This window comes from Bremia lactucae, linkage group LG4 (assembly GCF_004359215.1).
Source record: "Bremia lactucae strain SF5 linkage group LG4, whole genome shotgun sequence".
In the NCBI taxonomy this organism is placed as follows: Eukaryota; Oomycota; class Peronosporomycetes; order Peronosporales; family Peronosporaceae; genus Bremia; species Bremia lactucae.
Genome location: NC_090613.1, coordinates 4,504,594 through 4,530,769, shown reverse-complemented (window position 1 = coordinate 4,530,769; position 26,176 = coordinate 4,504,594). Strand labels below are relative to the sequence as shown.

Genomic DNA, 26,176 nt, shown 5'->3' with positions numbered 1-26,176 from the left:
TTTTTGCGACCATTTCGGTCCGCATATTCTTTTTGCTTGTCCTGTGCGCTTGCCATTGCGTCACGGACTTTACGTGTGATGGCTAATCGCTCATCCACAAAGCGTTGAGCCTCGCTCACGCTTTTAGCATCAAACTCGCCTATGATACCGCCAAGAGATCGGTCATAAGGCGTAGTTCTATTGACCACTGCTAAACTGGCAGGGTCATTAGGGCAAGTTTCTGTCTTTGAGATGATACCCTCATGGGTCATCGTCATATTGACGAAACTATGTCCCTCTTTCGCATATTCCATTAACGATACCACTGCGTGGTTTAGGACTTGGTGGGGGAGAATTAGCCGATAGGCTTGCTGATATCAGCCCTGTTACCATACAGAAACAAGTATGCGAGTTTCTCGCGACGCGATTTAGTGTCTTAAGACACGTAAGGGATACGATGGCTGATAGCCAAGACAAATAAAAAGAACGAGCTGATGCCAAAGGCAGAAGCTTTATTAATTCTTATATGGTCGGAGACCGAGCTTTACTAAACGCTAAAAACTACCTACCAACTTGGTTTCCGCGGTCTTAAAGACCAAATTGCGCCCGCGCTATATTAAATCATTTACGGTCGTGGCCAAGAAGGGCCTAGCTTATACGCTAAAATTTCCTCGTAAGCCGCGTACGCACCTAGTGTTCTACGTTGACTTGCTTAAGCCCTATCGGGACCCTTACCACGTGGACTTGAAGGCGCTTTCGCCGAGAGACGGTCGTGCCGCAGATTGCTGCATCCTCACCAAGATGTCCAGCTGGCCCTATAAACGAGGCTGACGTTACAGCGTTGAAAGACGGTCCCGAACCGCCTCAGAAGAGCTCTCCTTTTGAGCAAAGACTTCACAAAGAAGTTGCACCTCGTGCCTTAGAGCATCAAATGCTTCCGCCGAAATTTCGGCCCCCTCTCGCGCTGCTTGATGCGCGGGGAAATTTCAGTTTCATATGGAGAAACTTTAAAAGCGACGTCGTCTTAAGGGTCAATACCAGTATCTGGTGAAGTGGCTAGGGTAACCCTCTTCTAAAAACTCTTGGGAGTCCGAGGTACCTCTTCGGCAAGATTGCTCGTACGCCGTTGACGTTTTTGAGCGCCAAACTCAGGGTCAACTCGCGTCAAACGACGCTTCCCACCATTAGACGTAGGATGAGGTGAATCAATAGCCTCAGTGCGGCTTCGATCCATGGTTGTACGGTCAACCAAAGCACTGAAATATCAGCTAGGCCTTTCTTCGTTTTGTGGCATAAATGGCGAACGTGACTGGCCTTTGGCCTTAAGCTTAGCGAAATCGAAGCGAAGCTTCCGTTCTAAACGAAAATCAGCCCTATCCGCAGACACTCTCATATTCCAAATATTACGAAGTCGGCGGGCCCGGTAGACCCAGTTCTCAAACGAAACTTCGTTGTCGCTTTTTATTTCGTTTGGAAACAGAACGACCGGAATTCCCTCATTGAGGTCACCAAAGCCCCATGTGCCTGATCACGCAACGGTGTCAGATACTGACCCCGCGTCATTACCTTTGGCGTAAGGTATCGCTAATGAAGAGCGTCGCGAGCAGCGATCTCCTCTAGCGTCCTCGCCGTGGGACCGGAAATCCAGATGGCCAAGCTGTGACCCGTGATCTTTTTGAAACGCTCCTTCACACTAAGTGGGGTGAATCGTATTCACTGTGAGCTTTCGCTATCTCTGCAACTCGACGACAAGCTTGTTCCTCGATGAAGATTGCATGCTTTTGCTCTCAATCGAGCAGGTTCGTGATAACGTTGAACTCAGGGTCCCCCTGTCCTGCGCAAGGCAGTTAAAACATCGGCGGCACCAAGTTCTAAGAACGGATTCGGGACCCGCCGACGTTCATCCTCGTGTGGAGGCGAGTAAGAGCGACGCTCTTTTTCCTCATCGTCCGATGGAGTGTGACTTTCATAGTCCACAGTTCCATCATCGTCGAGGAAGGTGCTTAGAGTCTGTGACTCACGCTTAGTTGTCATCGGACAAAGGAATCAAAACCACAACCAAACGGTTAGCTGTTTATGTTCCTACCTCGAAGAGTAAATGAAGCGAATGTTTTCACTTAGTGTCAACAGACTGATGGGGAAGGTATAATCGGTAGGTGGACCGTTGTTGTGATACATATAAATTATGGGTAAATACCACTTTTAACCTATTTTAAAAGAATTAATTACTAAAATCCCATTATTACGGATGACAAATGTGGTCGCCACCAGATATAAACCTCTGGCGGCCGAAATTTATTATAAATTAGCTAGGGTAAGGATTTTAGATTTAAACAATTAAATAAAGTGCAGTTCCTCTCTTGATCTTAGAGCGCCTAGTGCCTTTTTAAGGCTTGCGCATTATTCTGTGAGAGGTGGAAGCCTTTCTAAGGTAAAGACTCTCGGGCACTATCTTATGATATATATTGCCACTTGGTTCTACGAGCCCCTGAATCCCTTGAACTAGGATTCATTAAGCTTTACCAGCTTGTACGACTCTCTAAGTTGTTAAACCCAATAGTTCTATAGAACTAAGAGTCTTTCTGAGTCTAAAAGTCTTCCTCTGACTTAAGGAGCGAGGTATCTCCGCTACAGAAACTTTATTTGAAAATTTAGACCAGCACTTCTGATCAAAAAAAATGCGATCAAGCTAGTGGCTCGTAAACGCCTATCCATTATCTAGTCGCAATAAGCTGCGAGTGAGCTGGAGGCTTGCGCTCGTTGGCAGCGATGGTGCAGTTGCTACGCATTCTTAACGCTCAACTAAATTAAAAAGTCTCGAATTCAGCAATGTAAAGGTGGCAATACCGTATACTTCTACTAGTTCCTTCGAGATGGTTGGTATTACGGGGTTACACTTGGATTATAAATCATTAATTCTGTGTGGTACAGCCTACAACTCGATCCTGGACTCGGACGAGGAATTTATATATTTAAATGACACACAGTTAAGTCGAATTCATGGTTTACCCCGCGAACTGGTCTCATTGAGACCCTCGATAGAGATAATATGCCCTCTTTATTGAAATTTATTGTGTTGTGGGTTTCAGGTAATGTATACAATTAAATCCGGTCTAATTCAAACTGCGGTTCACTGTAGCTTATACTTTTTATACGTAATACACTACGCAGAATCTGTAGTTACAAGAAGTGGAAGTGCAAGCAATAATAATACATGCGAGCCGGTATCGCCACACACTTTTCAGTAACACCATCGTTAAATAAAGCTACAGATTAGTGATAACATAACATATCGTATAGTAATGATGTGAGTCATTCCACTGCACCGCAAACTCAACATAAGAATCGTCTTGAGAGCTATCGCCATTTCATCCAAACTATATAAGGGAGTCGGCATAGCCACACATCCTATTATCTACCTCCGTATTGAAGAAAATATGTGACTGCCCATGGGTACATTAGAAAAACTGTTTACGGGAGGTGAATCGTGGTGCCCTTTGTCTTGTACCCCACAATGTGATATATTTTGCCTTTTGGGGGGTGGCGATTACAAAAGGTGTGGGTGATTGCACTGTTGCTTAAATCAGTTATTTTTAACTCACCCTCTCCAACTTAATTGTCTTCGCTCCGATCCATTGCTCAGACTCTCTCTTTCGCTTCGCTCCAACTTGTTCTCTCCACTCCGCTTTGCTCTCTCAACATATTATGAGCCCAACAACCATGTCCTCTTTACATGACGGCTTAGCCACGGTCCTTGTGAATACCTTTAACAGATTTTTTTTCCTCGTGGAGCCGCTACATGCGTGGGGCATTCCTGACCAAGTCGGCATCGCATGTCATCAACCGTGAGGCGACCCCGACCTTTGACGATTTGCGTGCCTCTGACAAATATGTACGAATAAGCGACATGCACGAGCGAGTCTCCCACTGAGCCAGATTTTCACTCTTACAAGGTGGGAATGCATGGATGGCGTAAGCCATTCACAATTAGCGGCCGTAATACTTTGTTGACGCACACCTATTTGTAAATAGCCATTGTAGTATGAACTCCAACTCGTAATCGAGTGGACGTATCGTCTCGCATCTCTTCGAGGACACGATTTACACTTGCTGTCTAACCATTCTAAAAAGGTAGGTCTGATGTTTTCATCTTCAACCGTTTTTCAATTTAACAGAAGTCGAATTGACAAAACTCTGCAGTGAGTCGATAATCTCGATCCAAAACCAGTTCGCTGGTTAATCGTATAATCGATTTGTCATGTCGACAAAGACGCCAGCACATCCCTCGGGTCAGCAAAAGGGAGGCTGACTCGCTGCCAAGCGATCGGCAACGAGTTTTTCGATCGCTGTTACTTGTTCACGACGCAGTGGTCACTGCCTCATGATGCAATTTCTAACCGGTATCCGGTCGACTTCGCGTTGAGTCATGTATCATTTAGTAACTGGCATGGTGCTGATTCAGGGAATACATCTATAAATCGATCAAATCCTTTTACATCTTTTTGGTAGTGATTGACAAAATTAGCCGTAAAAAGTTCACTACGAGTCATCTAATCTAGGGCACTTTCGTCCATCGATGAACTCGCTCGTTCTAAGAAAATACTTTGCCGACTAAATATTGGCCACCTTGTCGCCATCTGTGACAAGTACGCAGGTTGGCTTGACTTTGCTACAACGCAGATCACGCAAGAGCCGTTTCGGTCCTATCCTTGTTAACTGATTTATCTTTGAAATTGTATTCTTAGGTGTATCAGATAAAGTGTATAAGGCCCTACATTTTTTGATCCGTTATTAGCCTAGGTATTCAGTGTCTCGCTTTCTTTCTAAAAGCTTAATTACGCCGGTTTTTGATAACTTAATTTCTGAGGTTGTTAACGGTTGGTCCCGCAACCATTTTAAGACTTATTCCTTATGTATATGAGGAGTGTTCCTGACCGCTGCCTCAAGCTGTGGTTGAGCAATCATAGCGAGATCGCCATACGATCGATCTAGAATTTTGGCAATGTCTCTTATAGACAGGCATATTATACTTTCTTGGATGCTGCTCTATAGGCGCGCATCTTTGCATCGGTCCACTTAAATAATTAAAGTGGTCGACCTATGTCGCTGCAGCTAGAATCTAACTTCAAAGAGTGTTGTGTGGTCACAGTGAGGTCTTGTGCAGCCCTGAATTCCTAAAATTATGATTCATTAAGCTCTACGATCGTGTACAACTCATTGAGTTATTAAACCTGTTAGCTCTATAGAACTGAGTGACTCTCTGAGTCCATAAGTTTCCTTTGACATAACGCGCATGTTAGCTCCGCTACACCAAATGGCACTCGTAGTAAATGTACGTTTGAGTCTTTTGACTTATCCTCTTCGAGGATGGAGCAGTTTCCTGAACTTTTCGGGGGAGAATGCTACGTGTTGCCCTTTTGACAAGCTTAAATCCTTGTTTGGGCCGGATCATATCGATCACGTTGTATCCCAGGGCTCAGAAGTTCTTAATGTCAGGCTTGAAACCTTTATGCAATATAAAGATTCCCTCATAGGGCAGATCCAAGATCACTTAGTAGCATCTATGCCAACTGGGTATATCCCTGTGCCTGACTCCGAGCCCAAGGCTCGCCCTATTATTGTCAATATCCTATATATGAGGAAAAGAAGGAGAAAGTCTCCTTCTTCAGCTCAGGCAAATGGACATGACCATTACTTCGGTCATGGTCCAACCGAGCAAAACAAGGGCTGCCCTAGCCATCTCTAAGCTCTTCGATAGAGCCAGTATGTGAGTCCTCATATGTAGCACTTCTATAGATGCCGCTTTTTTCACATGAAAATCGCTTAATCGGGATTTAGCTCGCATGTTTGCGCCGCCTAATTAGGCTTTTCGCGCACGATCACGAATTTTATCGTATCGTCAGGGTAAACGTACCATAGCGGACTATATCCAGGAGTTGAGAATTTTTATTGCTGCCATGCAGAATGACTCAATGCCAGAAACGGTTCTATTCTCCATCTTGTGGAAGGTCTTAACGCGGACCTTGTCCAAACGGAACTATATCGTTTTCATCTCGCTACTTTCAGTGCAGCTCTGACATTGCGTTAACTGCGGAATACGACGATAAGTCTCGCGTTCGTATTAATAAGTACCATATTAGCTTCTCGAGCGCATCGAATTCGTCTAACAGAACAGAACTCGTGGACCCTCAGCCTCGTTGAAGAAGTAGAAGAGCTTCAAGCTGTACACCAGCCATTGATTTACACGTGCGGGAGCACTAAACGTTTACGCCCGGCTTTTCTATTGCGTAATCCGCGCAAAGCTTGAGAGAGCAACAATTCCGGCCTATACCAGAAATCTGTTACGGTACGGGACATGCCGATACCCAGAAGGGGTAGAGCGCCCTACTGGGGAAGACCTCGGCTTTGCCGAACATCTGGAAGGTGAGAGTAAACAAGACCTAGCCCCAATTTGCTATGTGCGTAATGGCACGGAGGGTGAGTACAAGCCTGGCTTGTTATTCGCTCAAGCAGCTGTAAAGGGCTTTCGTAAGCCATGGTTAATTCTAATTGACTCAGGGGCGTCTTGCAATTATGCTCGATGTCTTTCTCTTGAAGGGAATTAGCGGTATGCTGAAGTGCTTAAAGAGCATGCAGGTGATATATTCACTGTTCGCTTAGCGACTGGGATTGTTCCTCAAGTTCCGCTGAGCTTAGGTATTAAGTTTCTGGACTTTAACAGTGTAGAACGCTGTCTCGTCCTTGATTTGGATTCGAGATATGATCTCATCCATGGTATGGTCTGACTTGAACGCCATGAGCCATGGATCAATTGGAGGTCCAAGACCTTAAGCGCAACACGCAATGTTCCTCGCAAAGCTTTGGAGAGTTATAAACCCACCTATGCTAGGCGACAAAAGTGCTAAAGCGCTATTGGCGCGAATCACTGACCGAATCTTACAGTGTGCTAGACACTGGAATGTCAGACTTAATGAACTCTAAAGTTGGAAACACAAATTTTGAGCCCGGCTCAGGAAAAGCGGGTGGAACAGCACGTCCTCCGTCGAGTGGCACTCGTTGCAATAACGAATCGCTGAATGCTGAAAGCATTGTAAGCCAAGAGCCGAGTCAGCAAGGGTGTAATATCCCTGAAACTTGTGGAGTGGCACGTCTACCTCCATCGCGTGTGGTCAGCCGAGGCGGCACCATTCTGAATGTCAGTTCTGACACTATTGGCAAGTTGCCAGGGCATTTCGGGTCAAACTCTTCGAAAGCACGTGAAGTGACACGTAAAATACTAAATCAGGATTTGAGTTACACAACTCCTTATCGAATGTACCAGCTCTGGTACAGAGCAAATAAAGGTTGGGAAACATGAGAACGTGGATGTTCCGGCTTCGAAGAGGAGTTTGAGCTTCACCAGCACTGCCCTGCCAGACAGTGACGTCCCCCGTTCTATGGTGGTCCATATAGATGGGAAAGGGGGCGCAGAGAACGATAGAAAAGAGATAACGGTAGGATTGAAATAAAGCTCACAATATAACTTACTTTCCGGTTTGCAATCTCGACCGTGAGCCCATCTTCAAGCTCATAGTACAGCGCAATTTAACAGGTTATGGGCCCAAGCAACAACTCCGGTATCAAGATTGACCCCCTTGATAGCTCAAACTACGTACGATGGAGCTACAAGATGAAAATGTACCTCATGTCCAAGGGAATATGTGGAGAGCAGTATCCGGTGCAGACGCTCCGAATGTAGTAAATGAGCAGTAAGCGCACGCCGGGATCGTGCTAAATCTGAGTGACGCGCAGTTGATGCACATTATCGACGCGACGACGGCGAGAGAGGCGTCGGGAAGGCTGGTGATGTTTCATCGCACACAAGACATGGCGAATCGACTTTCGCTGAAGGAAAAGTTTGCCTCGTTCAAGTATACAGCTTCAAGCGTCAGTTTTCACGTGACAGAGCTTAAAGCTCTAGTGATGAAGATAAACAGCGCAAACTGTGGGCCAAGTCAAGAGGACGTATGTGCGGTGATGCTGAGGAGTCTGCTTGCAAGCTGCGAGAGCTTAGTGCAGGTGTTTCGCATGTCGGTGTCAAGTTTTAATTCCAGCGACCTCGTGAGCAAGGTGATTGCTAAAGAAGTGCGGCATAAGGACACGACACGTGTAGAAGAAGCAACGGCTCTTTACACAAGCAAGAGAAACGGCAAGCAGCACCCAAAGATGAAGCAAGAACGGCGTGCTAAAAGATTGTCAGGAGCGGTCGGCCACTATGCTAGAGATTGCCGTTCAAGTCGTGGACCAAGAGAAACACGAGAAGGGGGATACGACAACTCCAACGTCGCATTTAATGCCTTCGAAGGGTCCGTCAGCAGCTACTGGGTTATGGACAGTGGTGAATCTGCACACATATGCAAGGTCCGAAAAGATTTTGTGGAGTGCAGGTATACATCACATCTTGGAATTCATCAAGTAACGAATAGAATGGATCCGTGGGATCTTTAAGGATCGATGATCCACTCTGCGCAATAAGTGTAGAATCATTTACTCCAAAACGGCTTCGTCCAAAAGCGATGATGAGTTAACTCAATATTTGGTCAAATAACCACCGTCTCAGATAAGTCACCAGCCCTTAAGGCTCAGCCGAACTCATCACCAGACATTTTATCCAGCTTTAAAAGCGCATGTAATGAAGGGATTGCCTTAAGGCTAGCTTCTCCCTCAATGTTGCCGGTCATACCATTTACAAGCGTATGCAACTGCTCGCTCGTATCGCTTTGTGACATTTTAGACGCTTCGCGTCTCTGCTGTCTCGAATTCGGAATCACACTCCGAATGTCAGCCGCTGTCGTTACAGGGTCGCACCAGTAAGTCTTGTCGAGACCGCTGTCCTTAAGCAAACAGCGCGTCATCTCTACCAGAGTTCGATTTATGCCCTCTGTCATGCCGTTCTGTTCAGAATTGTATGGAACTGTGTACTCTTGCTTGATGAGCTTTTCATTGCAGAAACTGTCCATTTGCCTGTTTCGGTACTCACTACCGTTGTCACTTCGAATGCCTTGATCTTAGTCCCAGACGCTATCTTGATCTCCCGATGAAATTTGTGAACGCGTTCACGACTTCACTCTTCTATCGCAAAGGTAACCGTAATGTACCGGCTCTTCATCATGATGAAGCTAACAATGTACCTAAAGCCGGATTTTGAAGCTAAAGTGATTGGTCCAAGCACGTCGGGGCACACGATACCGTCAAAATGAGCACTCTCCTGAGTCCCTTGTCTTCCTCGATTGCCTTGAATGACTTGCGCACTTGCTAAGATGTCGCGCATACGTCACATAAGACGTCGGTCTTCACTTCCGCGCCTTTGATCCTTCCGTCCTTGGTCATAGCATTTATCGTTCCGAACGGTGCGTGACCCAATCTTCTGTGCCATAGTTCGCTCTCGCAGTCGGCTACGTGGCACTCCGCACCAAGCTCAACGTTAAGGTACATCAGGAAGCCCTGCTTCCTTCCAGTAGCAACTGGTGTCCCGCCTCACTTCACGACGCAATCGTTGTGTGTGATCTCTTCTATCATTTCTCGCGCTGATGCAGCAGTAAGCGAGAACAAATTCTTGGACAGATCTTCAACATGGAGAGTGGTTTTGAGGCGAGCATCTATCCACGCATGCCCAGTCCAAACGCTTAGCTTCACCGTTCCGTGGCCGATGACCTTGAGCTTCACATTACTCTTCGCTTTGATATACTGCGAGCCTGACGCACTTCCCAATCTACCATCACTTCTACCTTCAGATAGAGGTGTCCGTCATGAAATTGACTTGGCTCCTGGTGCCAAATACTACATTAGCCTTTACCAAAGGAACAGTGTGCGATTTCTTCCGTACTAGGCACGAGGCTGGAATGGTACGCGAAAGTAAATCTCCCCATTCGGCAACGACGTTTTGTGTCAAAAAGCCAAACGGTAAGTTGCGCATCGTCCATGATTATAATAAGCTTACTGCTGCCACTATACCAGCACAAACTCCCATTCATAGAGATGATGTTCTTTAAAGCAATATGGGGGAATGTGCGATGTACAGTGCACTTGACTTAGTCGACAATTATCACCAACTGCTCATGCGAGCTAGTGATATCCCGCTTACAGCGGTGAGCACCCCGAGCGGTATGCTATGGGAGTGGTTGGTTTTGCCACAAGGGCTCTCTAAAGCCCCGGTTACGCTTAATCGTCTAGTGACGCATGTGTTCTAATCTCATCAAGGTTATGCTCTTTGATGACATTTTTGTCCATAGTCGTGCGGAGCAGGGTCGGTCGGATATGGAATACCACATTGACCATTTGCGAGCAGCGCTCGCTTTACAAACAGATAATACTGGACGAGAACGTGTAAATGCGTTCGAGTTTGTACAGCTTCAAGCTGCGGAGAAAAACTACCCGAATCATGACAAAGAGTTACTTGCAATGAAGTATGCTCATTTAAATTCAGAGTTCATCTGCTTGGCTCTGAGCAGTTTGCGATATACATTAATCACGCGTTTTTACGCACTGCGACTAAGTAGACCCATCTCTTACAAAGTATGGCTTGATGACTTTCATTTCCGCCGAATACAATTTCGAGGTGAAATACAAGCCTAGCAAGCAGAATGCTCTAGCTGTGCGTTATCGCGCAGGACGGATTATGAGCTCTATCATTTGACGACTATAACGTTCGGCTTACGCCAAGAATTAACAGTGTCTAGCTCTGCTACGAGATCGTAAGAGCACTGAGTTGGTCATTAAATTGTCGGCACGAGCTTACATCGTCTTTCTGTCGATAACGACCTGTTGCTTTATTGCACGGATGCTGCAATTATCCGCTCATCGTTGTTCCGCGTGGTGAGAGTTTAAAGTATTGAATCCTCTATAAGGTACATGATACTATTCTTGGTGGTCGTCTCGATAGAGAAAAGACCTACAGCTCCGTGAGCCAGGTTTAGCTGTGGCTTAAGCTCTACAAATAAGTAAGCGCATACGTTTGCATGCGAAATTCGTCAACGGGGGAAACTCTCGGCCTATGCTGCTGCGCCACTTACCAGTCTGCCCTTAGTCACAGGGTTTTGGGTATCCATTAGTATGAATTTTGTGTGTAGCTTACCGAAAGAATCGGCTGGTAATACGGGCATCGTGATCTTTGTTGACCGGTTGAGTAATATGGCTCATTTAGCGGCCGTGCCGAACACCATTGATGGTGAAGGTACAGCAAGGCTGTTCAATAATCGCGGGTTTCTCAAACTCGGCTTCTCCAACACGGTTTCCTGTGGCAATTGTCTCCAATATAGACCCCTGCTTCACGGGTACGTTCTGGTAGTCGAATTTACGAGGGCTTGACTCCAGATTGGACATGTTCACAGCGGACCATCTGCAGACCGATGGTCAAGCGAATGTGCCAATCGCGTCATTGTAGACATACTGCGCAGTGTGTACCAAAGCGCTAGAGCACAATGCTCCCGGATGCGGGGTTAGCGTTTAACAACGCTATTCATGCCTTTAAATGCTATACTACGTTCTACGTAAACGGTTTCACCCAACCACGCGTTCCATTAACGATATTTACTACGTGGTATAGGGCTTGGTGGGGGGAATTAGCTGATAGGCTTGCCCTGTTACCGCTCGGAAACAAGTGAGCGAGTTTCTCGCAACACGATTTAGTGTCTTAAGACATGCGCGTGACACATTGACTGATACCGAGTACAAATAGAAAGAACAAGCGGATGCAAAGGTAGAAGTTGTATTGAAACTTATGCGGCCGAAGACCAAGTTTTGTTAAACGCTAAATAGCTATTTACAAGCTTGGTTTCCGCGGTCGTTATGACCAAATTGCGCCCGCGCTTTATCCGGACATTTACGGTCGCGGCACAGATTGGCCTAGCTTACACGCTAAACCTTCCTCGCAAGCAACGTATACACTCAGTGTATACGTTGCTTGCGAGGAAGATGACGTATACACTCAGTGTTCTACGTCGGCTTGCTTAAGCCATATTGGGACCCTTCCCAAGGCGCTTGCGCCGAGACAGGCGGCCGTGCTACAGATTGTTGCATCCTCACCAGGATGCCCAGCTGGTAATCTAAACGAGAATGTTGACGTTACAATGTTGTAAGACGGTTTCGGAACGCGTCAAAAGAGCCCTATTTCGAGCAAAGCTCTCGCGAAGAAGTTGCACCTCGTGCTTTAAAGCATCCTATGGTTCCCTCGAGATTTTGGCTCCATCCCGCTTTGATCGATGAGCGTGGAGAAGCTCCTAATGCGACGTCGTCGCAAGGGCTAATACCAGTCTCTGGTTAAGCGGCTTGGGTTTTCTTCTTCGGAAAACCTTGGGACTTTGAAGTACTTTTTCGGCAAAATTGACCGCACGCCATTCACGTTTTTAAGCGCCTCGGGTCAACTTGCGTCAAACGACGCTTTCCACCAATAGAAGTGGATACAAATAGATATTTAGCCTCAGTGCGGCTTCAATATATGGTTGCGCGGGCAACTGAAGCTCTGGAGTGCTGACTAGGCCTATCACCGACTTGAGGCAGATACGCCGGACGTAATTGGCCTTTGCCTTAAGCTTTGCGAAATCGAAGCTTAGCTTCCATTCCGAACGAAATCAAACAAATTCGCAGATTCTCTTATAGACCAGATGTTGTGGGGCTACGGGTCTGATGGACCCGATTCTCAAACGAAGCATCGTTTTCGTTTTTTTGATTCGTTTAAAACAGGAATAGCGGAAATTAAACATTGAAGTCACCGAAGCCCCATGGGCCTGATCACGCAAACACGTCAAATATTGATCTCGCGTCATTACTTTGGGCATAAGGTATCGCTTATGAAGAGCGTCGCGAGCAGCGAGCGCCTCTAATCTTCGCCTTGGGACCAGAGATTCAGATGGTCGAGCTGCGATCCGTTGCCTTTTAGAGGCGCTCCTCCGCACTAAGTAAAATAAATCAATATTCATAGTGAGCTTTTGCTTCCGCAATGGCTGCAGCTTGACGACGAGCTTGTTCCTCTCTGAGGATTGCCTGCTCTTTCTCTACACCGATCGGGTTAGTAATTACGTTGGACTCAAGGTCCGATTTCCTGCGCAATGCAGCTAAAGCATGTGCGATACCACGTTCTAGGAACGGATTTGGGGCCCGTCAATATTCGCCCACACGACGAGGCATGTGGAAGGGACGCTCTTTTTCCTTATCCTCCGATGGAGTGTAAACTTCATAGTTTGCCACCTTCTGATCGCCGAGAAAGGTGCTAAGAGTCGGGGACTCACACTTAGTTGTCAACAGACAAAGGAATGCAAAACACAAATAAACGGTTAGCTGTCTAAATAGCTATTTAAATTCCAGCCTCAAAGAGGCTGTTGTCGCTCGGTGTCAACAGGAGAGTGCAATGGAGCACACTTCGGTTGGTGAACCGTTGTTGTGGTGCATTTACTATATGCGTAAAATACCCTTTTGCTCTATTTAACATAGGTAATTAATAAAATCCCATTTATTATAAATTACATATGTGGCAGCCGCCAGATAAAAATCTGTTCGCGGAATCGATTTTAATTTAGTCAAGGTAAGTTTTAAGATTTAAATAATTCAATAGTTCAGTTTTCCTTTTGATCTCAGAGCGTGTCGTGCCTTTGTAAGGCTTGCGCATTGATGAGGTACTCTGGGCACTAGTTGCCTTGATTTGTTTTGTTGATTCAATTATAATTTTAAACTTGGTTCTACGAACCCCTTAATCCGGATTCACGAAGCTTTACGAGCTTGTACAACTCACTGGGTTGTTAAACCTATTAGTTCTATAGAACGAAGTGATTTTTCTATGCCTTTATGTATTCCTCTGAATTGAGGAGCAAGGTAGCTCCACTACACGTTAGGGTTGAGTTACACCAATTAAAAGGGAAGAAAGCCACTTGACTGAGCAAGTGAATGACATGATCCCCCGCTAATCAGGGGACGAAGCAATAAGCTCCCAGAGCACAGCAACAAGCAGGAAGGGAACTAAACTTTATTTAATTATTTTAACCTAGCACCTTTTCTTAACTAAATTAAAATAGATTTCGGCTACCAGATTTATATTTGGCGGCTATGTTAAATAGAACGAAAAAGGTATTTACCCATAAAGTAAATGTACCACAACAACGCTTCACCAACCGAATTGTGCCCCATTACATAAATGCTGCGAAACTATCGTGTCCTGTTAATTTCCCAGGAGCTGTTGGATTGAAGAGTGCGAAGGAGACAGTTGAGTTAATGTTTGATGCATTTATTGAATGCTATAAATATTAAAGTAGGGCCCTTTTTAGTGAGCTCAATTTATTATTAAATCAAGTATTTTAACAACTTTTCTAAGTAGCGAATTCGTTGACATTCTGACATAGTTCATCTCTTCAATTTGAGTTCCGTGACGAGGGCGAACTAGGAACAGCCGAATACTTTTCATACATGTCTTCTGGATTTATTTGAAATTGCACGTCAAGTCTCAGTCTTTCAGCTATTTCCTAATTATATTTAAAAATACAATGGTTTTGAAAAGAGACGTGCGCTCTTTCATCGAAATTGTTATTTTTCTAAATTTCGAACTTACACGGATGAAATGCTCGCTACACCATCCAGGCGGTGTTAATTAAGGCATTGGTGTTGCACAAGCCATCACGCCATTCCATAAAGTGTGGTGTGGCAAACTGAGCGCTGAAGGCACATTGTAGATGGAGGAAGAGAAGCTTGTCAGGCTTCATGATATGCTTTCAAAGCTGCGTCCAGGCGGCAAAAAGGTATTCGCTACTTTTCACTGTGATTCATCGGCAGTAGAGCAATAAACTGAAACAATGTTTTAAACATTTAGGGAGGCTTAGGATTCGCGTCAAACAGAGGCAAGAAAGGAACAAAGCGCTCAGACGGGCTTCCGAATAATGGACTGTATTCTATGTTCGTCCGTCAGGGCGAGGGAACCTATCAGCATAAGCACTGGACCAACGGCATGGAGACTGATGCCGAAGAAGAGGAAATTGAAAAAAGCGTGAAAAAGGCAAAAAAAGAGAAAAAACGCAAGACAAAAGCCAAGAAGGTTGACGACAGTAAAAGCGACAAGGAAAAAAAGCGACGGAAGAAAGAAACAAGGGATAAGAAGAAGACCACGGCCGAGGTCGATGAACACGCGAAAGTGGAAGCCGAGCCAAAAAAAGTCTTCAAGAAAAAGAGCAAGAAGCGGAGATATGAGATCGTCAAGTCAGAAGGCAATGCAGCTGAGATTGAAAGCGAGACGACTGATGTCAACGTCGACCGAGTGTCTAAGCCTAAGAAAGACAAGAAGCGCAAAAAGCAAAAGCTTGTGGACGACTTTACCGTCGAGGCACGATCTACTGACGATAATTGCGCTCAAACTCACAAAAGGGTAAAGAAATTTAAGAAAAAGTCAGCCTAGCAATCGAATTAGGCAGCAGGAAACAAAGTGGCATAAAATTTTGTAACACTTACGCTTATGTTAGATCTTTAGGTTAAATTATTGCTTAGTTTTTATGTATCCGCATTTTGCTCACGGCAGGTGGCAATTTCTAATAACATACTGAGATGCGCCACGCGGTCGCCTTGTGTCTCAAGGTGCAAAAATTTGTCAGCATGTAGCTGAATGACCGTCCAACCTAATAAATGTAAGTGTCGCGCCTTGAGGTCTACGAATCCAAAGGTTTTCGGGTCATTGTTCTCGTCGCTTTGCTCAAGAGTCTGATAACATTCCGATGAATTGAGCTCGATTGCGATATTTAGTTTTGGTGTCACCACGTCAAGATGATAGCCTGACTCGGTCGCGTACATGGTCTCGTTTTCAATTCGTAATTCATTTAAAGCAGTGCAAACAAGGTGATGAAGGCGGAATGACGAGTTCTTGATTCTCGTTTGCTGTGATTTAAACACTCGCTTGCACTCTTCCATAAGGGCTGGATTTAATCGGAATTCGCTAGATCTATCTTGAAGCTCGCAATCGAGATGAACTTGGTACAGCTTTGACTTGAGGATCCTTAATTTATATGGCGGCATGTCAAGCTTGTCTAGACCTCCCGAATTCACCTCGTTGAATGTTCGGTGGAACAAATCGGCATCAAACCGATCAACAAAAAGAAAGGATTGTGCTAGTGGCACAAGAACTTCTGCTGCTCGCGTTTTGACCTCGGCAGTGGTTGCGTCACCATTAAATTCAGACAATATCATCTTGCTTGCAGCTTGGAAGGATCTCCACACCCAGTCTTGACGGCGGCTTTCTCTCGGCAGCAGGTGGGCAACCGCAGTGACTACCATACACGCTTGATGTGCACTCATGCGTGGGTTTCCAAATTGTAGCATGTACAACATTTGCACGGTTACAGGCCTAATCATACATTCAATTAGGGGGGTCTAGAACGGCAATATATCACGTCCGCCCACGTACTGCAATATCGATGTTCGTCCGACCCCAAGGCGCATTAAAGCAGTCGTGAGATTAGTTAACGCACTTCCCTTTTTAAAAGCAGCAATGCCAAAGTTTACAAGCTTTTCAGTCTCTTCAATCAGCTTCCAAAACCTGTAATAGACAACCACCATAGCATAAAGCACCCGAAATATCCTATCAGCACTGATTCATGAGATAAAATCATTACAGCACTTACCGCGTCGTGTCCAAGACGTTAGGCTTGGCTGACCATTTTGGAAACAGAGCTGGCGATGGGATTGCTAGCAGATCGTCTTCAGGTGCTTCGGAGTTGCGAGAAATGTCACTAGCACCGGCTGCCTATGTACAGTTACACTCAATAGAATACTAATACAAAGAAATGGCTATGCGTACCAACAGATTCCCTCGCGTTGTTCGAGTCGCCACGAATCTTCCAGCGCGATCTATGGCCGTTCTAATATTGTAGTGGTTTAAACTACCGCGCTGCATGCACGAAACAGTCAACATACGACAACTCTTGTCAAGTATGAATGCCGCTGGATTACTTACGTTTTCATCCACAACACGCAAAAGATCCTGCAAGTTGTTTGCTATCAGCAATTTACGATTAAGCTGGGCTTTTTCCGAGCTGTAGGCCTGAATTGAATCCACTCTGCGGATTTGAAGCAATTCTTTCAGCTTTGGTTGTGTCTCGGCCATTAAAATTAGCTCTGACCACATCGTAAAATTCAAAAGCGAGGAAGGATAGCCTGATAATGAAAGCAATGGAGACTCGTTCTCTGGCATTAGAACCGCGACGCACGAGGCGCTGAATAAAACCTTGTCGGACGTAAAGACACGCGCTAGCGTACCAACATGATGATTGCATTTAATGCACAGCATCTTGTGCTTCTTCCAGGTCGATTCGTCGTCGTTGACAGCTTTTTCCGGAAACAAGTGTTTTAATGGTTCATCCGACGCGCTAGATACGTGAATGCCATTCCTCCTACAAAGTTAAGAACGCCGTGGGTAAATTTACGTACTTGCGACGTAAGGAAGATCGGCAATTGTTCGTACCATTTGAAAAATACCAAGTTTTTGGTGTCACTAAGCGTCGTTGTGCATTTGCCGCAAACAAGGCGAGATGTGGACTTGTCCTCTGTGTCGTCCATGGCAGCAGATTCACTGGAAGTTGGGTACGTGGCACTGAATGAGAAAGTTCGTCGAGTTGAGAGAACATGGGAATGAGCGCAGGGGAATGAGCGCACTAAATTAAAGTGACGGTGGCGCAGGAGCAATGCGCGGGTTAACCGCATTGGTTGAGATGTGTCGATGCGGTCACAAAACGTCGCACGAAGTGTAAGGTTACGCGAAGGGAAAAGTTTAAAATATTTTACGGGTAAAGATGCACTCTTAAAATGTATAATTTGTTTTGGCACACTTTTTATATGTTATCGAAGGTAATTAGTTAGCGAATTTGTTGTAGCGTTCGTTATGCATATGCTTTAGAGCCACACCGTGGACGTCAAATCCTATAACTGGCAAGTGTTATAAGTTTTCGAAGGATAAGTCATTTGAGGGAGGATATCCCCACAACTATTTTTAAAAAAATATTTAGAATTTTAAACCTTATTAAAAAATTTAGTTTGCAAATTTGAAATTATTTACTTAAGGATAAGTAAATAATTTCAAATTTGCAAACTAAATTTGTTATTCCGACAACTTCTGTTAGATATCAATTGTTCTTTTATTTTCAGAGGTTATGGGGATAACAATTCAGGACTTTAAATTCTCATTGTAAATGTCCCGCATACTAGCTTTACTTGATGAATCTTGCAGTTCACAAGTTTTTTGCCTGAAAAGTCCTTTGACTGGTAGTTTTTGCCTCAGTAGTAAGTCTTCGTGCGATTGGATGCCTAGCAATGTTTTTTCATTGTTCATGGTCATGTTGACCAATCTTTACAACCAATCTCCATTTTGAATGATGTATATATATTGTAGCGTTAGAGCAAAAATGGACAGTCAATCAACTTAGTGGCAGTTTTGCGCTGTCGATTCCCCTGAGTAAGGTTTGACCTGTTCTTATTTTTGGAGGAGAAAAGTTGAAATTCGTGCCTTAAGTTATCGTATGTCCCTCCTAAGTCGCCGAATCATCTATCGATGTGCTTGAAATAGAGACGAGGTTATTGAGATCTTGTTCCAGGAGGCGTTGGATGTTTGGAGGCAAGCCAGAATGATGCACTTGCAACTTAGCTATTATATCGGAAAAACTATTCGTATCGTGCAGAGGTATCTTAGGGTGCAGGGTGGGACTGTTAGGCTTGTTAAGCCACCAGTGCTGGTGAAAATGATATTTCTGCAATGTTAATTCCATATTTTGTAGCTATCGGATTGTATGGGAGCACGGCAATGTGGGAACGATCGTATACAACTTTTTGGACTTATTCATTGACGGTGCTGTTGAGCTGCTAGTAAAACCTAGAGGTTTGTACGCCTTAGTACATATTAAACATAATTTTATAACCAATTTACTCATCTGTTGGTTTTGTATGATAAGAACGCCTCCTAAAGAAAAGTCCTTATCTGTTAAAATACAAGACTTTGGTGCTATTAAGAGGCGTGTGAGTTTATTCGACGATTGCTCTCGATCAAATTCATGCCGTATTGCATTTCCCCCCAGTGTGTCTAGTAGCGCTACAAGAGGGCCACCCCAAGGAGAGATTTTTCTCGTTCGCGTTTTCTTACATTTGTAAATATCTTGCCAGTGGCTAGAAAAGCAGGATCTGATCGCATCAGGGTGCTCAAGATTTATCGAGGAGATGCTCCACCTATTGAAAAGTCCAAAATCTGTTGCTTCTGCAACTGTTTTATCGCCTTGGCTTCCAGAAATGCTGCAAGATTATCGGTCGCCTCATGGATGTGTGTTGCAACGATCATACTTACTCTCCATTCTTGCCTACCATTTTGATTCAGTTGGCGCTGAATAGTGACTGCGCATCAGCATATAAGAAGCCATGTTGACATTTGTCGTATCTTTGTGCCCTTGAGCGCAAGCAAGCCACAAATTCCCAGTTTTTTCGGTATTTGTCGGCCTTCGTGCGTATTTCCTCGTTGAATAACCTTCTTGCCACGCAAATGTTTCGATTGTGTAACGGGGCACTACTGACTTGTACTGCTTCAGTACGTGTCCACTTCGCACTGCCTCAGTGCGAGTGGTGCCTTACGTCACTTCACGTACACTAGTACGTGCAGAGGAAGACTCTTTTTAAAACACTTGCTTTAAAGAGGGTTAATTAAAAGCTGTATTTAATGTAATTAAGTTCTTCTGTTTCTATCTATTTAATACTAACCTAATTATAAACTAATACAAAACATGTAATAAAGTCTTATCTGACTTTCTCCTAGCGCGCGTCCAGCGCTGGCTGGATCGCGGAGAAAGTAGATATAATGATCTATATCTACCAATAGATAAGCTCTTAGAATATTACCATGTAAGTAACATTCTCCAAATATCATCTACCTTTTAGATAATATATTAATTAACAACGTTTAAGTGTTAATTGCATGCAACGATGCACCCCGTTACAGATTGCCTCCTCCGCTTCCTCATGGGTCTCATAATTGTGTTCTGGGGGTGGAGCAAGCGGCATGATGAAGACCGAGTATTAAGGTTAGTGAAGTTGTACGCTGGTATAAACGCAAAATTATCTTACACTGTAAACGGGTGGAAATTCCTTTCCTATTATAATTGATTTTTAGTATGGCTATACGAAAAGTATACCATTTCCCTTAAGAAATAGTTGTGGGAGTAATTTAAGTAGTAGCGGTTCATTTAAATTAGATAAAAAAATCAAAAATAGTTGTGGGGATATCAATACCCTATTTTATGAGAACTTCATGGCACGACGTAGACAAACTCTTCACGACTATGAGAGCAACTCGCCGAGCAGCTATAAACGATGAGGCTGAGCCAGTCCATGCCACCAGTAGGTGTATTGAGTAAAGCAACCCCCACACCGGGCACAGCAGGTTTCTTCAGAAAAGCGTTATCAGCCGGGACGTGCTCGTCCACCTTTAAGAAATAATTAATTGTCGGGGTCAATTGCATTTCGAATAGCCGCTTTTCCCCACAACCAGGGCACGATGGTACATTTAGATTTTGTGGGATCGTCACCGGCCAAAGTGGTTCACCACCGTAGTCATAACGAAGACATTGCAATGGACACCGATTGATGCGCTTTTGAAAACGCAGCAAATGCCGCTGTTTCGCTGGAGTCTTCTCGTACGACTCGCCATGACCACTCCCAGAATTCCGTGCAGTGCCTCGACACTTTTTTGAATTGGTGATCACCATTTGCAAGTCGCCAAAATCCGACGATTTTTCCTCTTCCTCTTGCAGCATGTAATCTTCAAACAGACGATTTTCGTGAGCAAAGTCGTGTTCTGCTGAATAGTCTTCGTAAGGCTCATCCATCACTTTTATAGCCAGAACCGGAAAGACATTTTGATGGCTTTTCAATGCAATTGCCTCTGCAGCTTCGAATTTTTTAACTGCACCGTTTGACTTGATCGTGGTTTTGCTGATCTTCATTGCATCGTCTCGCTTCTGCAAAAGCACCTCGAGGTCGACAAGATCAGCCGTCGAGGCCGCTTCCTTTATACCATCGTCCTCATCGCTCCAATCGCTACCGTCGCTGTCCATTCCCCACGCAAGCTTGTTGCGCACAAGTGGCATTTTTAATTCGTTCTCTTCCAAATCCTTTGATTCTTTCACCGCAGGTGTAACCTGGTCACGCAATACGCGCCAGCTGCCAGCATTTTCAGTGCATGCCACTGCATTGCATCCAAAGACGTAGAGCGTCCGATCTGTCTCTACAGGAGCGTACACTTGTATCACCAGGAACAGTCTGTTGCTGCACTTACTACAAAATAAAGTATCGCTTTCCGGCGGTGGCTTCGAGTACCAAGCCTAAAAACGCAACGAAAGTTCTCAACATTTTAATTTGAACAGAAGCAGCCAACTTGACAAGAACAAACCGGAGTTCCTCCTGCCTTGCATACATAAGGCGAATTTGTATCCACCTTGTGGTGCTCTTGGATCGTGCCTAGCAACACAACACGGCCCTCGTCCATCCCTTATATAAGGCTCATACTTTCAATGTTGCAAATATCGTACTTGAGCGGAAAAATATTAAGCTCGCTGAGTGGACAAAAGGTCAGTATTCTATTGACCTCACGTCCTCCGCAAAGAACCGCCAAGGTCTATGAGTGACAACGGAGACACCCCATCCGAGTATCGCATCTCTGAGAAGTGGGACAAATGTTTGGAGAATTTTACGCTTTATTTTGGTGCCGGCCTTGTCGCGGGAGGGCTCACATCCCTTGTTTTGGCGCGTACGTTGCGGTCGATCTATCGATTGTTGAAGAATTATTTGAGCTGATCTTGCTGTGAAATATTCTGCAGGCACTGGTACTGGCCGTGGTCTGATTACAGGTGTTGGTGCAGGTGCAGGCGCCGGATCGAGCTGGAAAACGTGTCAGATGGCATTCGCAGGAGATGCGAATGCACAGGCATCCCTGGATAAGGCCGATAAGATCGTGGAAGACTTCATGGAGAAAAGTTCGGGCTCTAAATAATTGTCAGCGTTATCTTTCATTAAATATTATCTGGTACTGGTGCTTAAAACTCAAAATATGAAGCTGGGTTGATAATATACGTTTCTAGATCTTGAGCAGAAGCATAGGTCTGTCACTTCTAGCGGATCTTGTGCCTTGTTGTCTCATGCCTTCTTCTCAAATTTGAACTCATACTTTCCTGCGCCGATCTCCACTTTTATCGGTTTGCTAATAATAAGCTCATACGGCTCATTCGCCTCTAAGTCTACATTCTCAATGCGGGTACCATTGGTACTATCTAAATCGATTAGAAAAAGTTTACCACTAGTTTCCATTTTGATCTGTTCGTAAAAACCATATAAGATTGCCATACGCTGCAAGTTGGCAATTATGTAGCACAAACCTCTGCGTGTGAAGTCGAAAGCTCAGAATCCTTAGGCATACTCAGCCCTCGAGGCGATCGAAACTTTTTGCCCGTAGACCGGCCCACAAAACAGGAGGAATGCCGTTGCTACGTGCAAGGAACCACATATTATAAGTGTCGGCAGCCTCTACAGTTTTCACAGCAACATACTCTATCAATCTCCATCGTAAACATCCGTCCTTGATACGGGCCAGTCATACACTGCACAGAGATTGTGTATGCTTGCGGCGTCATAGCTCCGTCTGATTACAAAGAAATGCACACTAAAGCACACATTTGTCTGCCCGCCCAATCCAAAATAGCCCACCATTGATCAGAATCTCTTTCTCTTCCTGAAGCGCGTCAAGCAGCAAGCGCTTTCCCACCTCCAGCTTTTGTTGAAGTTCTGCCGCACGTAATTTTGCTTGCTCCATTAATTCCTAGAGCGGCACGAACGCATAGGTCAGAGCTAATGGCGACTGCTTCCGATCGGATTCACCTTGGACATTGCTTGACAGTCTTTCAACAGAAACCCCTGCACGTCAATCATCTCATTGTTCTCGTCCAAAAGATCTACGCCTTCGCTTCTACTAGAGTTGTATGCTCTCTTAGCTACCATAGTTTGCCAGAATGACCAAAAAATGCAATCACATTTAAAAATTTCATTGACATATTCTTTTGATGTTGCCGGCGAGGTTCTTTTTTTACGTTGCTTAAAAACGGCAATATCTCTTTGCCCAATCATACCGGAAGACACATTTTAAACAAATCAATGACCGGATTTGTAATAACGTGAAAGAGAGCTCCATGTCGAACTCACGGCAAAAGAATGTGGTGGTGAGCAAGCCCATTTTGTATGGCTCGGTAGCCACGTTCATGGGACGAAAGGCTGAGGAGACCAAGACCCACCGCTGGTCCATTTACCTCCGTGGCGTGAATAATGAGGACTTGTCTTACATGATTAGCAAAGTAGTCATTAGTCTACACGTGAGCTTCGCTAATCCTGTTCGTGGTATGTTCCATCAAACACGAACGAGTATACAGTGATATACTGATGCATTAATATAATTAATAAAGTACTTACAGAGCCACCGTACGAAGTGACGGAGCTGGGTTGGGGCGAGTTCGAGGCGCGCATTCAGATCTATTTCCACGATTCGAACGAGCGGCCGATCAGCATTATCCACTTGTTGGTGCTATACCCACCCAACAGCCAGCCCGCTAGCACTAAAAAGGTCAAGCTATAGAATGCTAGGAAATGCTTTGAAATTTATTCACAAAGACTATTGGTGGTATTGGCAGCCAGTGGTAAGTGAGTTTTACGACGAGCTAGTTTTTAATGAGCCGACCGAGTTCTTTTACAAAAAACTGATGGCTGGACCGGATCGGCAGTCACCACCGCTTGCGATGCAAGAACAACTTCCAACCTACTCCGATGTAGAGGTGCTTAAAACGCTAGCTCGCGCTGAGACCTTCGTGAAGAAGGAATTGCAAGACATTAAGAATTTGCTATTGAATGCCGATTTGGAAATTTACGATCTGAAAGAGCGCATTGCGAAGCATACGAAGATAAAGAAAGAGGCTGACAAATTGGGCAATTCAATTGGTTCGAGTTGGCCCCTTTGATGCGTATACCTTGTACGAATACATTTAAATTATATGTCTGATACCTGTTTGTAGCGATTATGCATCAATTACGTTACTTGGACCTTACACTTTTAACAAATACTATGAATTAGCAGATTATTAAAGCTAGCGAAAGGTGCATTCAAGCACCTAATTTCTTATAATTTTAAGCCGTGGAGCCTTGGATAGTGACCACCACTTTGCGCTGGTGGCCCGAGCCCCACCCACCAATGTTACGGTGCTCGCACAAATAAATCCCTATGACGTATGACATAATCAAGATGCTGACAATTAAGATAAAGATGTAATATAATAACTCATTAGATACCATACCTTGCCACGTTCCAAGATTGAATTTGCCATTTGTGATCGGAATGTTCACGGACGCACCAATTAGCGTCGATTTAACGTGCCCCGGCATATCGTCTAAGCTTGTGTGTAAATGTCTCAGACATTCAAAAGAAAATAAAGTGCTGCTTACCGTCGCCTTCATCGGTGTGATTAAAAAAAATTCTAAGACCACGCAGGTAATGATGAGTAAATATGCTTCAGCATGGCGTTCATGCATCATTTTTACTTGTTCCAAGATTCTGGCACAATGCGGTTAAAGGCACCCTCCATGTCCGTCCTGTCACAATATAAGTAGTTTAATTGCAAGCTGATCACTCACACAATGCATTCAAACGAGCATTACCGAACATTGGGGTCGCAATTCTCATTAATACTGAGTGACGCAGACGTGTGCTTTATAAACAAATTTGCCATTCCTATATTCACTCGCGACAGTTCTGGCAACTGGAATCGAACGTAAGGCAAACGCAAAGAGTCGAACATATACACATTTATAAATGTCACCTGCTTCTCGACCTCCCGTGTAACCACTTATCAACAGACAAAGGGTAAAAAAATATTGAGCGAAGCAATTATAAAGCAGGGACATACAGTGGAAGCCTCGGCTGGGCGCCGTGAGAACGATCTCCTTCTGGAACCAAGTAGCCATCAGAAAAATAGAAAATATAACAATTAATACACAATCAATCACTCCATGATATATTTTTGTCCGAATTTGTCTCAGAAACTGAAAACGTAAAAAAAAATCCGATAAAAACAGTCAAGCATCCAATACGTGTGGTGTGGCCGTTCACGGCTGTGTAATACAATAAGCCGTTTCGTGTTGTGTATCGATCGGATGACGATCGATATAAAGCCGGTAGATCTTTAAAAATTTATCGGATGGATTCACTAAATGATCCATCAAACATAGAAGGTTCTTATCTTCTTTGTAGGCTTTCTTTATGTCATCAATTAAGGTTGATGACGGAACACTCGTAAGGAGTGTTGCAACAGTAAGATCACTCACTGTTGGAGTGCACTGCTGACTCGAAGTCGGGTCGGCGTGATAACGCATCAGCGACGACATGAAGTCGTCCTGATTATATTCGACGGAGAAGTTATACTCCGCGAAGAAGGATAGCCACCTCGCCATTCTTTGCGAGAGGTGTGGGCTGCTCACGGCCGTGCGTAATGACGCATGGTCCTTCTATACAATGAACGGTCTATCTCCTAGGAGATAGACCCTAAATATAGCCAATGCATTTTTCATGGCAAGGAGTTCCTTGTCATGCACTGGGTAATTGCGTTCAGCTGGTTGCAGCTGACGCGATTGGTAACGGACGACGCGCTCCGCGCCATCTGTATCGTATTGCATCAACGCGCAGCCGATTGCGAAATTGCTGGCGTCACAGACCACATGGAATGGTCTGTCTTGATCTGCAATCGCCAAGATGGGCGATTGCATCAAGCTTTGCTTGATACCTTCGAACGAACGCTGACAATCAGCGTTCCATAGCCATTTCTCGTGTTTTCAAGAGACGAGAGAGATCAACTGTCATCTCGGCATAATTGCGGGAGTACTTGTGCAAGTACGCCGCTAATCCAAGGAACTTTCAATGTCCCTTGACATCGACAGGAACTGTCCAGTCGGTCATTGCCTTGATCTTTTCGGGATCAGGGCGCACGCCGTGTTTACCGACGATGCACCCAAGAAGTGGTATTTCGCTTGCAGCGAATATACACTTCTTGAGATTTGCGTACATCTTATGCTTTCGCATAAGTGTAAGAACCTGACGAACGTGAGTTTTATGAACTTCCACGTCCGTCTT

At 44.7% G+C, this 26,176-nt stretch overlaps 7 protein-coding genes across 7 annotated transcripts; 4 read left to right on the top strand and 3 right to left on the bottom strand.

Annotated features, from left to right (window-relative positions):
* The first annotated feature begins 14,514 nt into the window (after positions 1-14,514).
* CCR75_002416 (uncharacterized protein) lies at positions 14,515-15,449 on the top strand. The gene is made up of 2 exons (XM_067960513.1): positions 14,515-14,741; positions 14,813-15,449. The coding sequence occupies exons 1-2, from the start codon at positions 14,676-14,678 to the stop codon at positions 15,389-15,391; spliced, it is 645 nt and encodes a 214-aa protein (XP_067816318.1). The 5' UTR covers positions 14,515-14,675; the 3' UTR covers positions 15,392-15,449.
* Positions 15,394-17,683, bottom strand: CCR75_002415 (uncharacterized protein). Its single transcript, XM_067960512.1, has 6 exons — positions 17,447-17,683; positions 16,940-17,375; positions 16,784-16,873; positions 16,608-16,729; positions 16,391-16,522; positions 15,394-16,330 (listed from the first exon to the last, which is right to left on the bottom strand). Exons 1-6 carry the CDS (start codon positions 17,539-17,541, stop codon positions 15,484-15,486), a joined length of 1,722 nt encoding a protein of 573 aa, XP_067816321.1. The 5' UTR covers positions 17,542-17,683; the 3' UTR covers positions 15,394-15,483.
* Positions 17,684-21,492: 3,809 nt separating this feature from the next.
* Positions 21,493-23,007, bottom strand: CCR75_002413 (uncharacterized protein; the record flags this gene model as incomplete). Its single annotated transcript, XM_067960510.1, has 6 exons — positions 21,493-21,767; positions 21,838-22,326; positions 22,389-22,496; positions 22,560-22,651; positions 22,717-22,828; positions 22,888-23,007. The coding sequence occupies 5 exons, from the start codon at positions 23,005-23,007 to the stop codon at positions 22,150-22,152; spliced, it is 609 nt and encodes a 202-aa protein (XP_067816322.1). The 3' UTR covers positions 21,493-21,767; positions 21,838-22,149.
* On the top strand, positions 21,634-22,006 carry CCR75_002414 (uncharacterized protein; the record flags this gene model as incomplete). The annotated part of the gene is made up of 2 exons (XM_067960511.1): positions 21,634-21,763; positions 21,834-22,006. The coding sequence occupies 2 exons, from the start codon at positions 21,634-21,636 to the stop codon at positions 22,004-22,006; spliced, it is 303 nt and encodes a 100-aa protein (XP_067816320.1).
* A 188-nt stretch (positions 23,008-23,195) lies between the features above and the next one.
* Positions 23,196-23,635, top strand: CCR75_002412 (uncharacterized protein; the record flags this gene model as incomplete). Its single annotated transcript, XM_067960509.1, has 2 exons — positions 23,196-23,400; positions 23,475-23,635. 2 exons carry the CDS (start codon positions 23,196-23,198, stop codon positions 23,633-23,635), a joined length of 366 nt encoding a protein of 121 aa, XP_067816647.1.
* A 1-nt stretch (position 23,636) lies between these two features.
* Positions 23,637-24,014, top strand: CCR75_002411 (uncharacterized protein; the record flags this gene model as incomplete). The annotated part of the gene is made up of 1 exon (XM_067960508.1): positions 23,637-24,014. One exon carries the CDS (start codon positions 23,637-23,639, stop codon positions 24,012-24,014), a length of 378 nt encoding a protein of 125 aa, XP_067816324.1.
* Positions 24,015-24,587: 573 nt separating this feature from the next.
* Positions 24,588-25,014, bottom strand: CCR75_002410 (uncharacterized protein; the record flags this gene model as incomplete). Its single annotated transcript, XM_067960507.1, has 3 exons — positions 24,588-24,642; positions 24,709-24,895; positions 24,957-25,014. 3 exons carry the CDS (start codon positions 25,012-25,014, stop codon positions 24,588-24,590), a joined length of 300 nt encoding a protein of 99 aa, XP_067816323.1.
* Between the last annotated feature and the right edge of the window lie 1,162 nt (positions 25,015-26,176).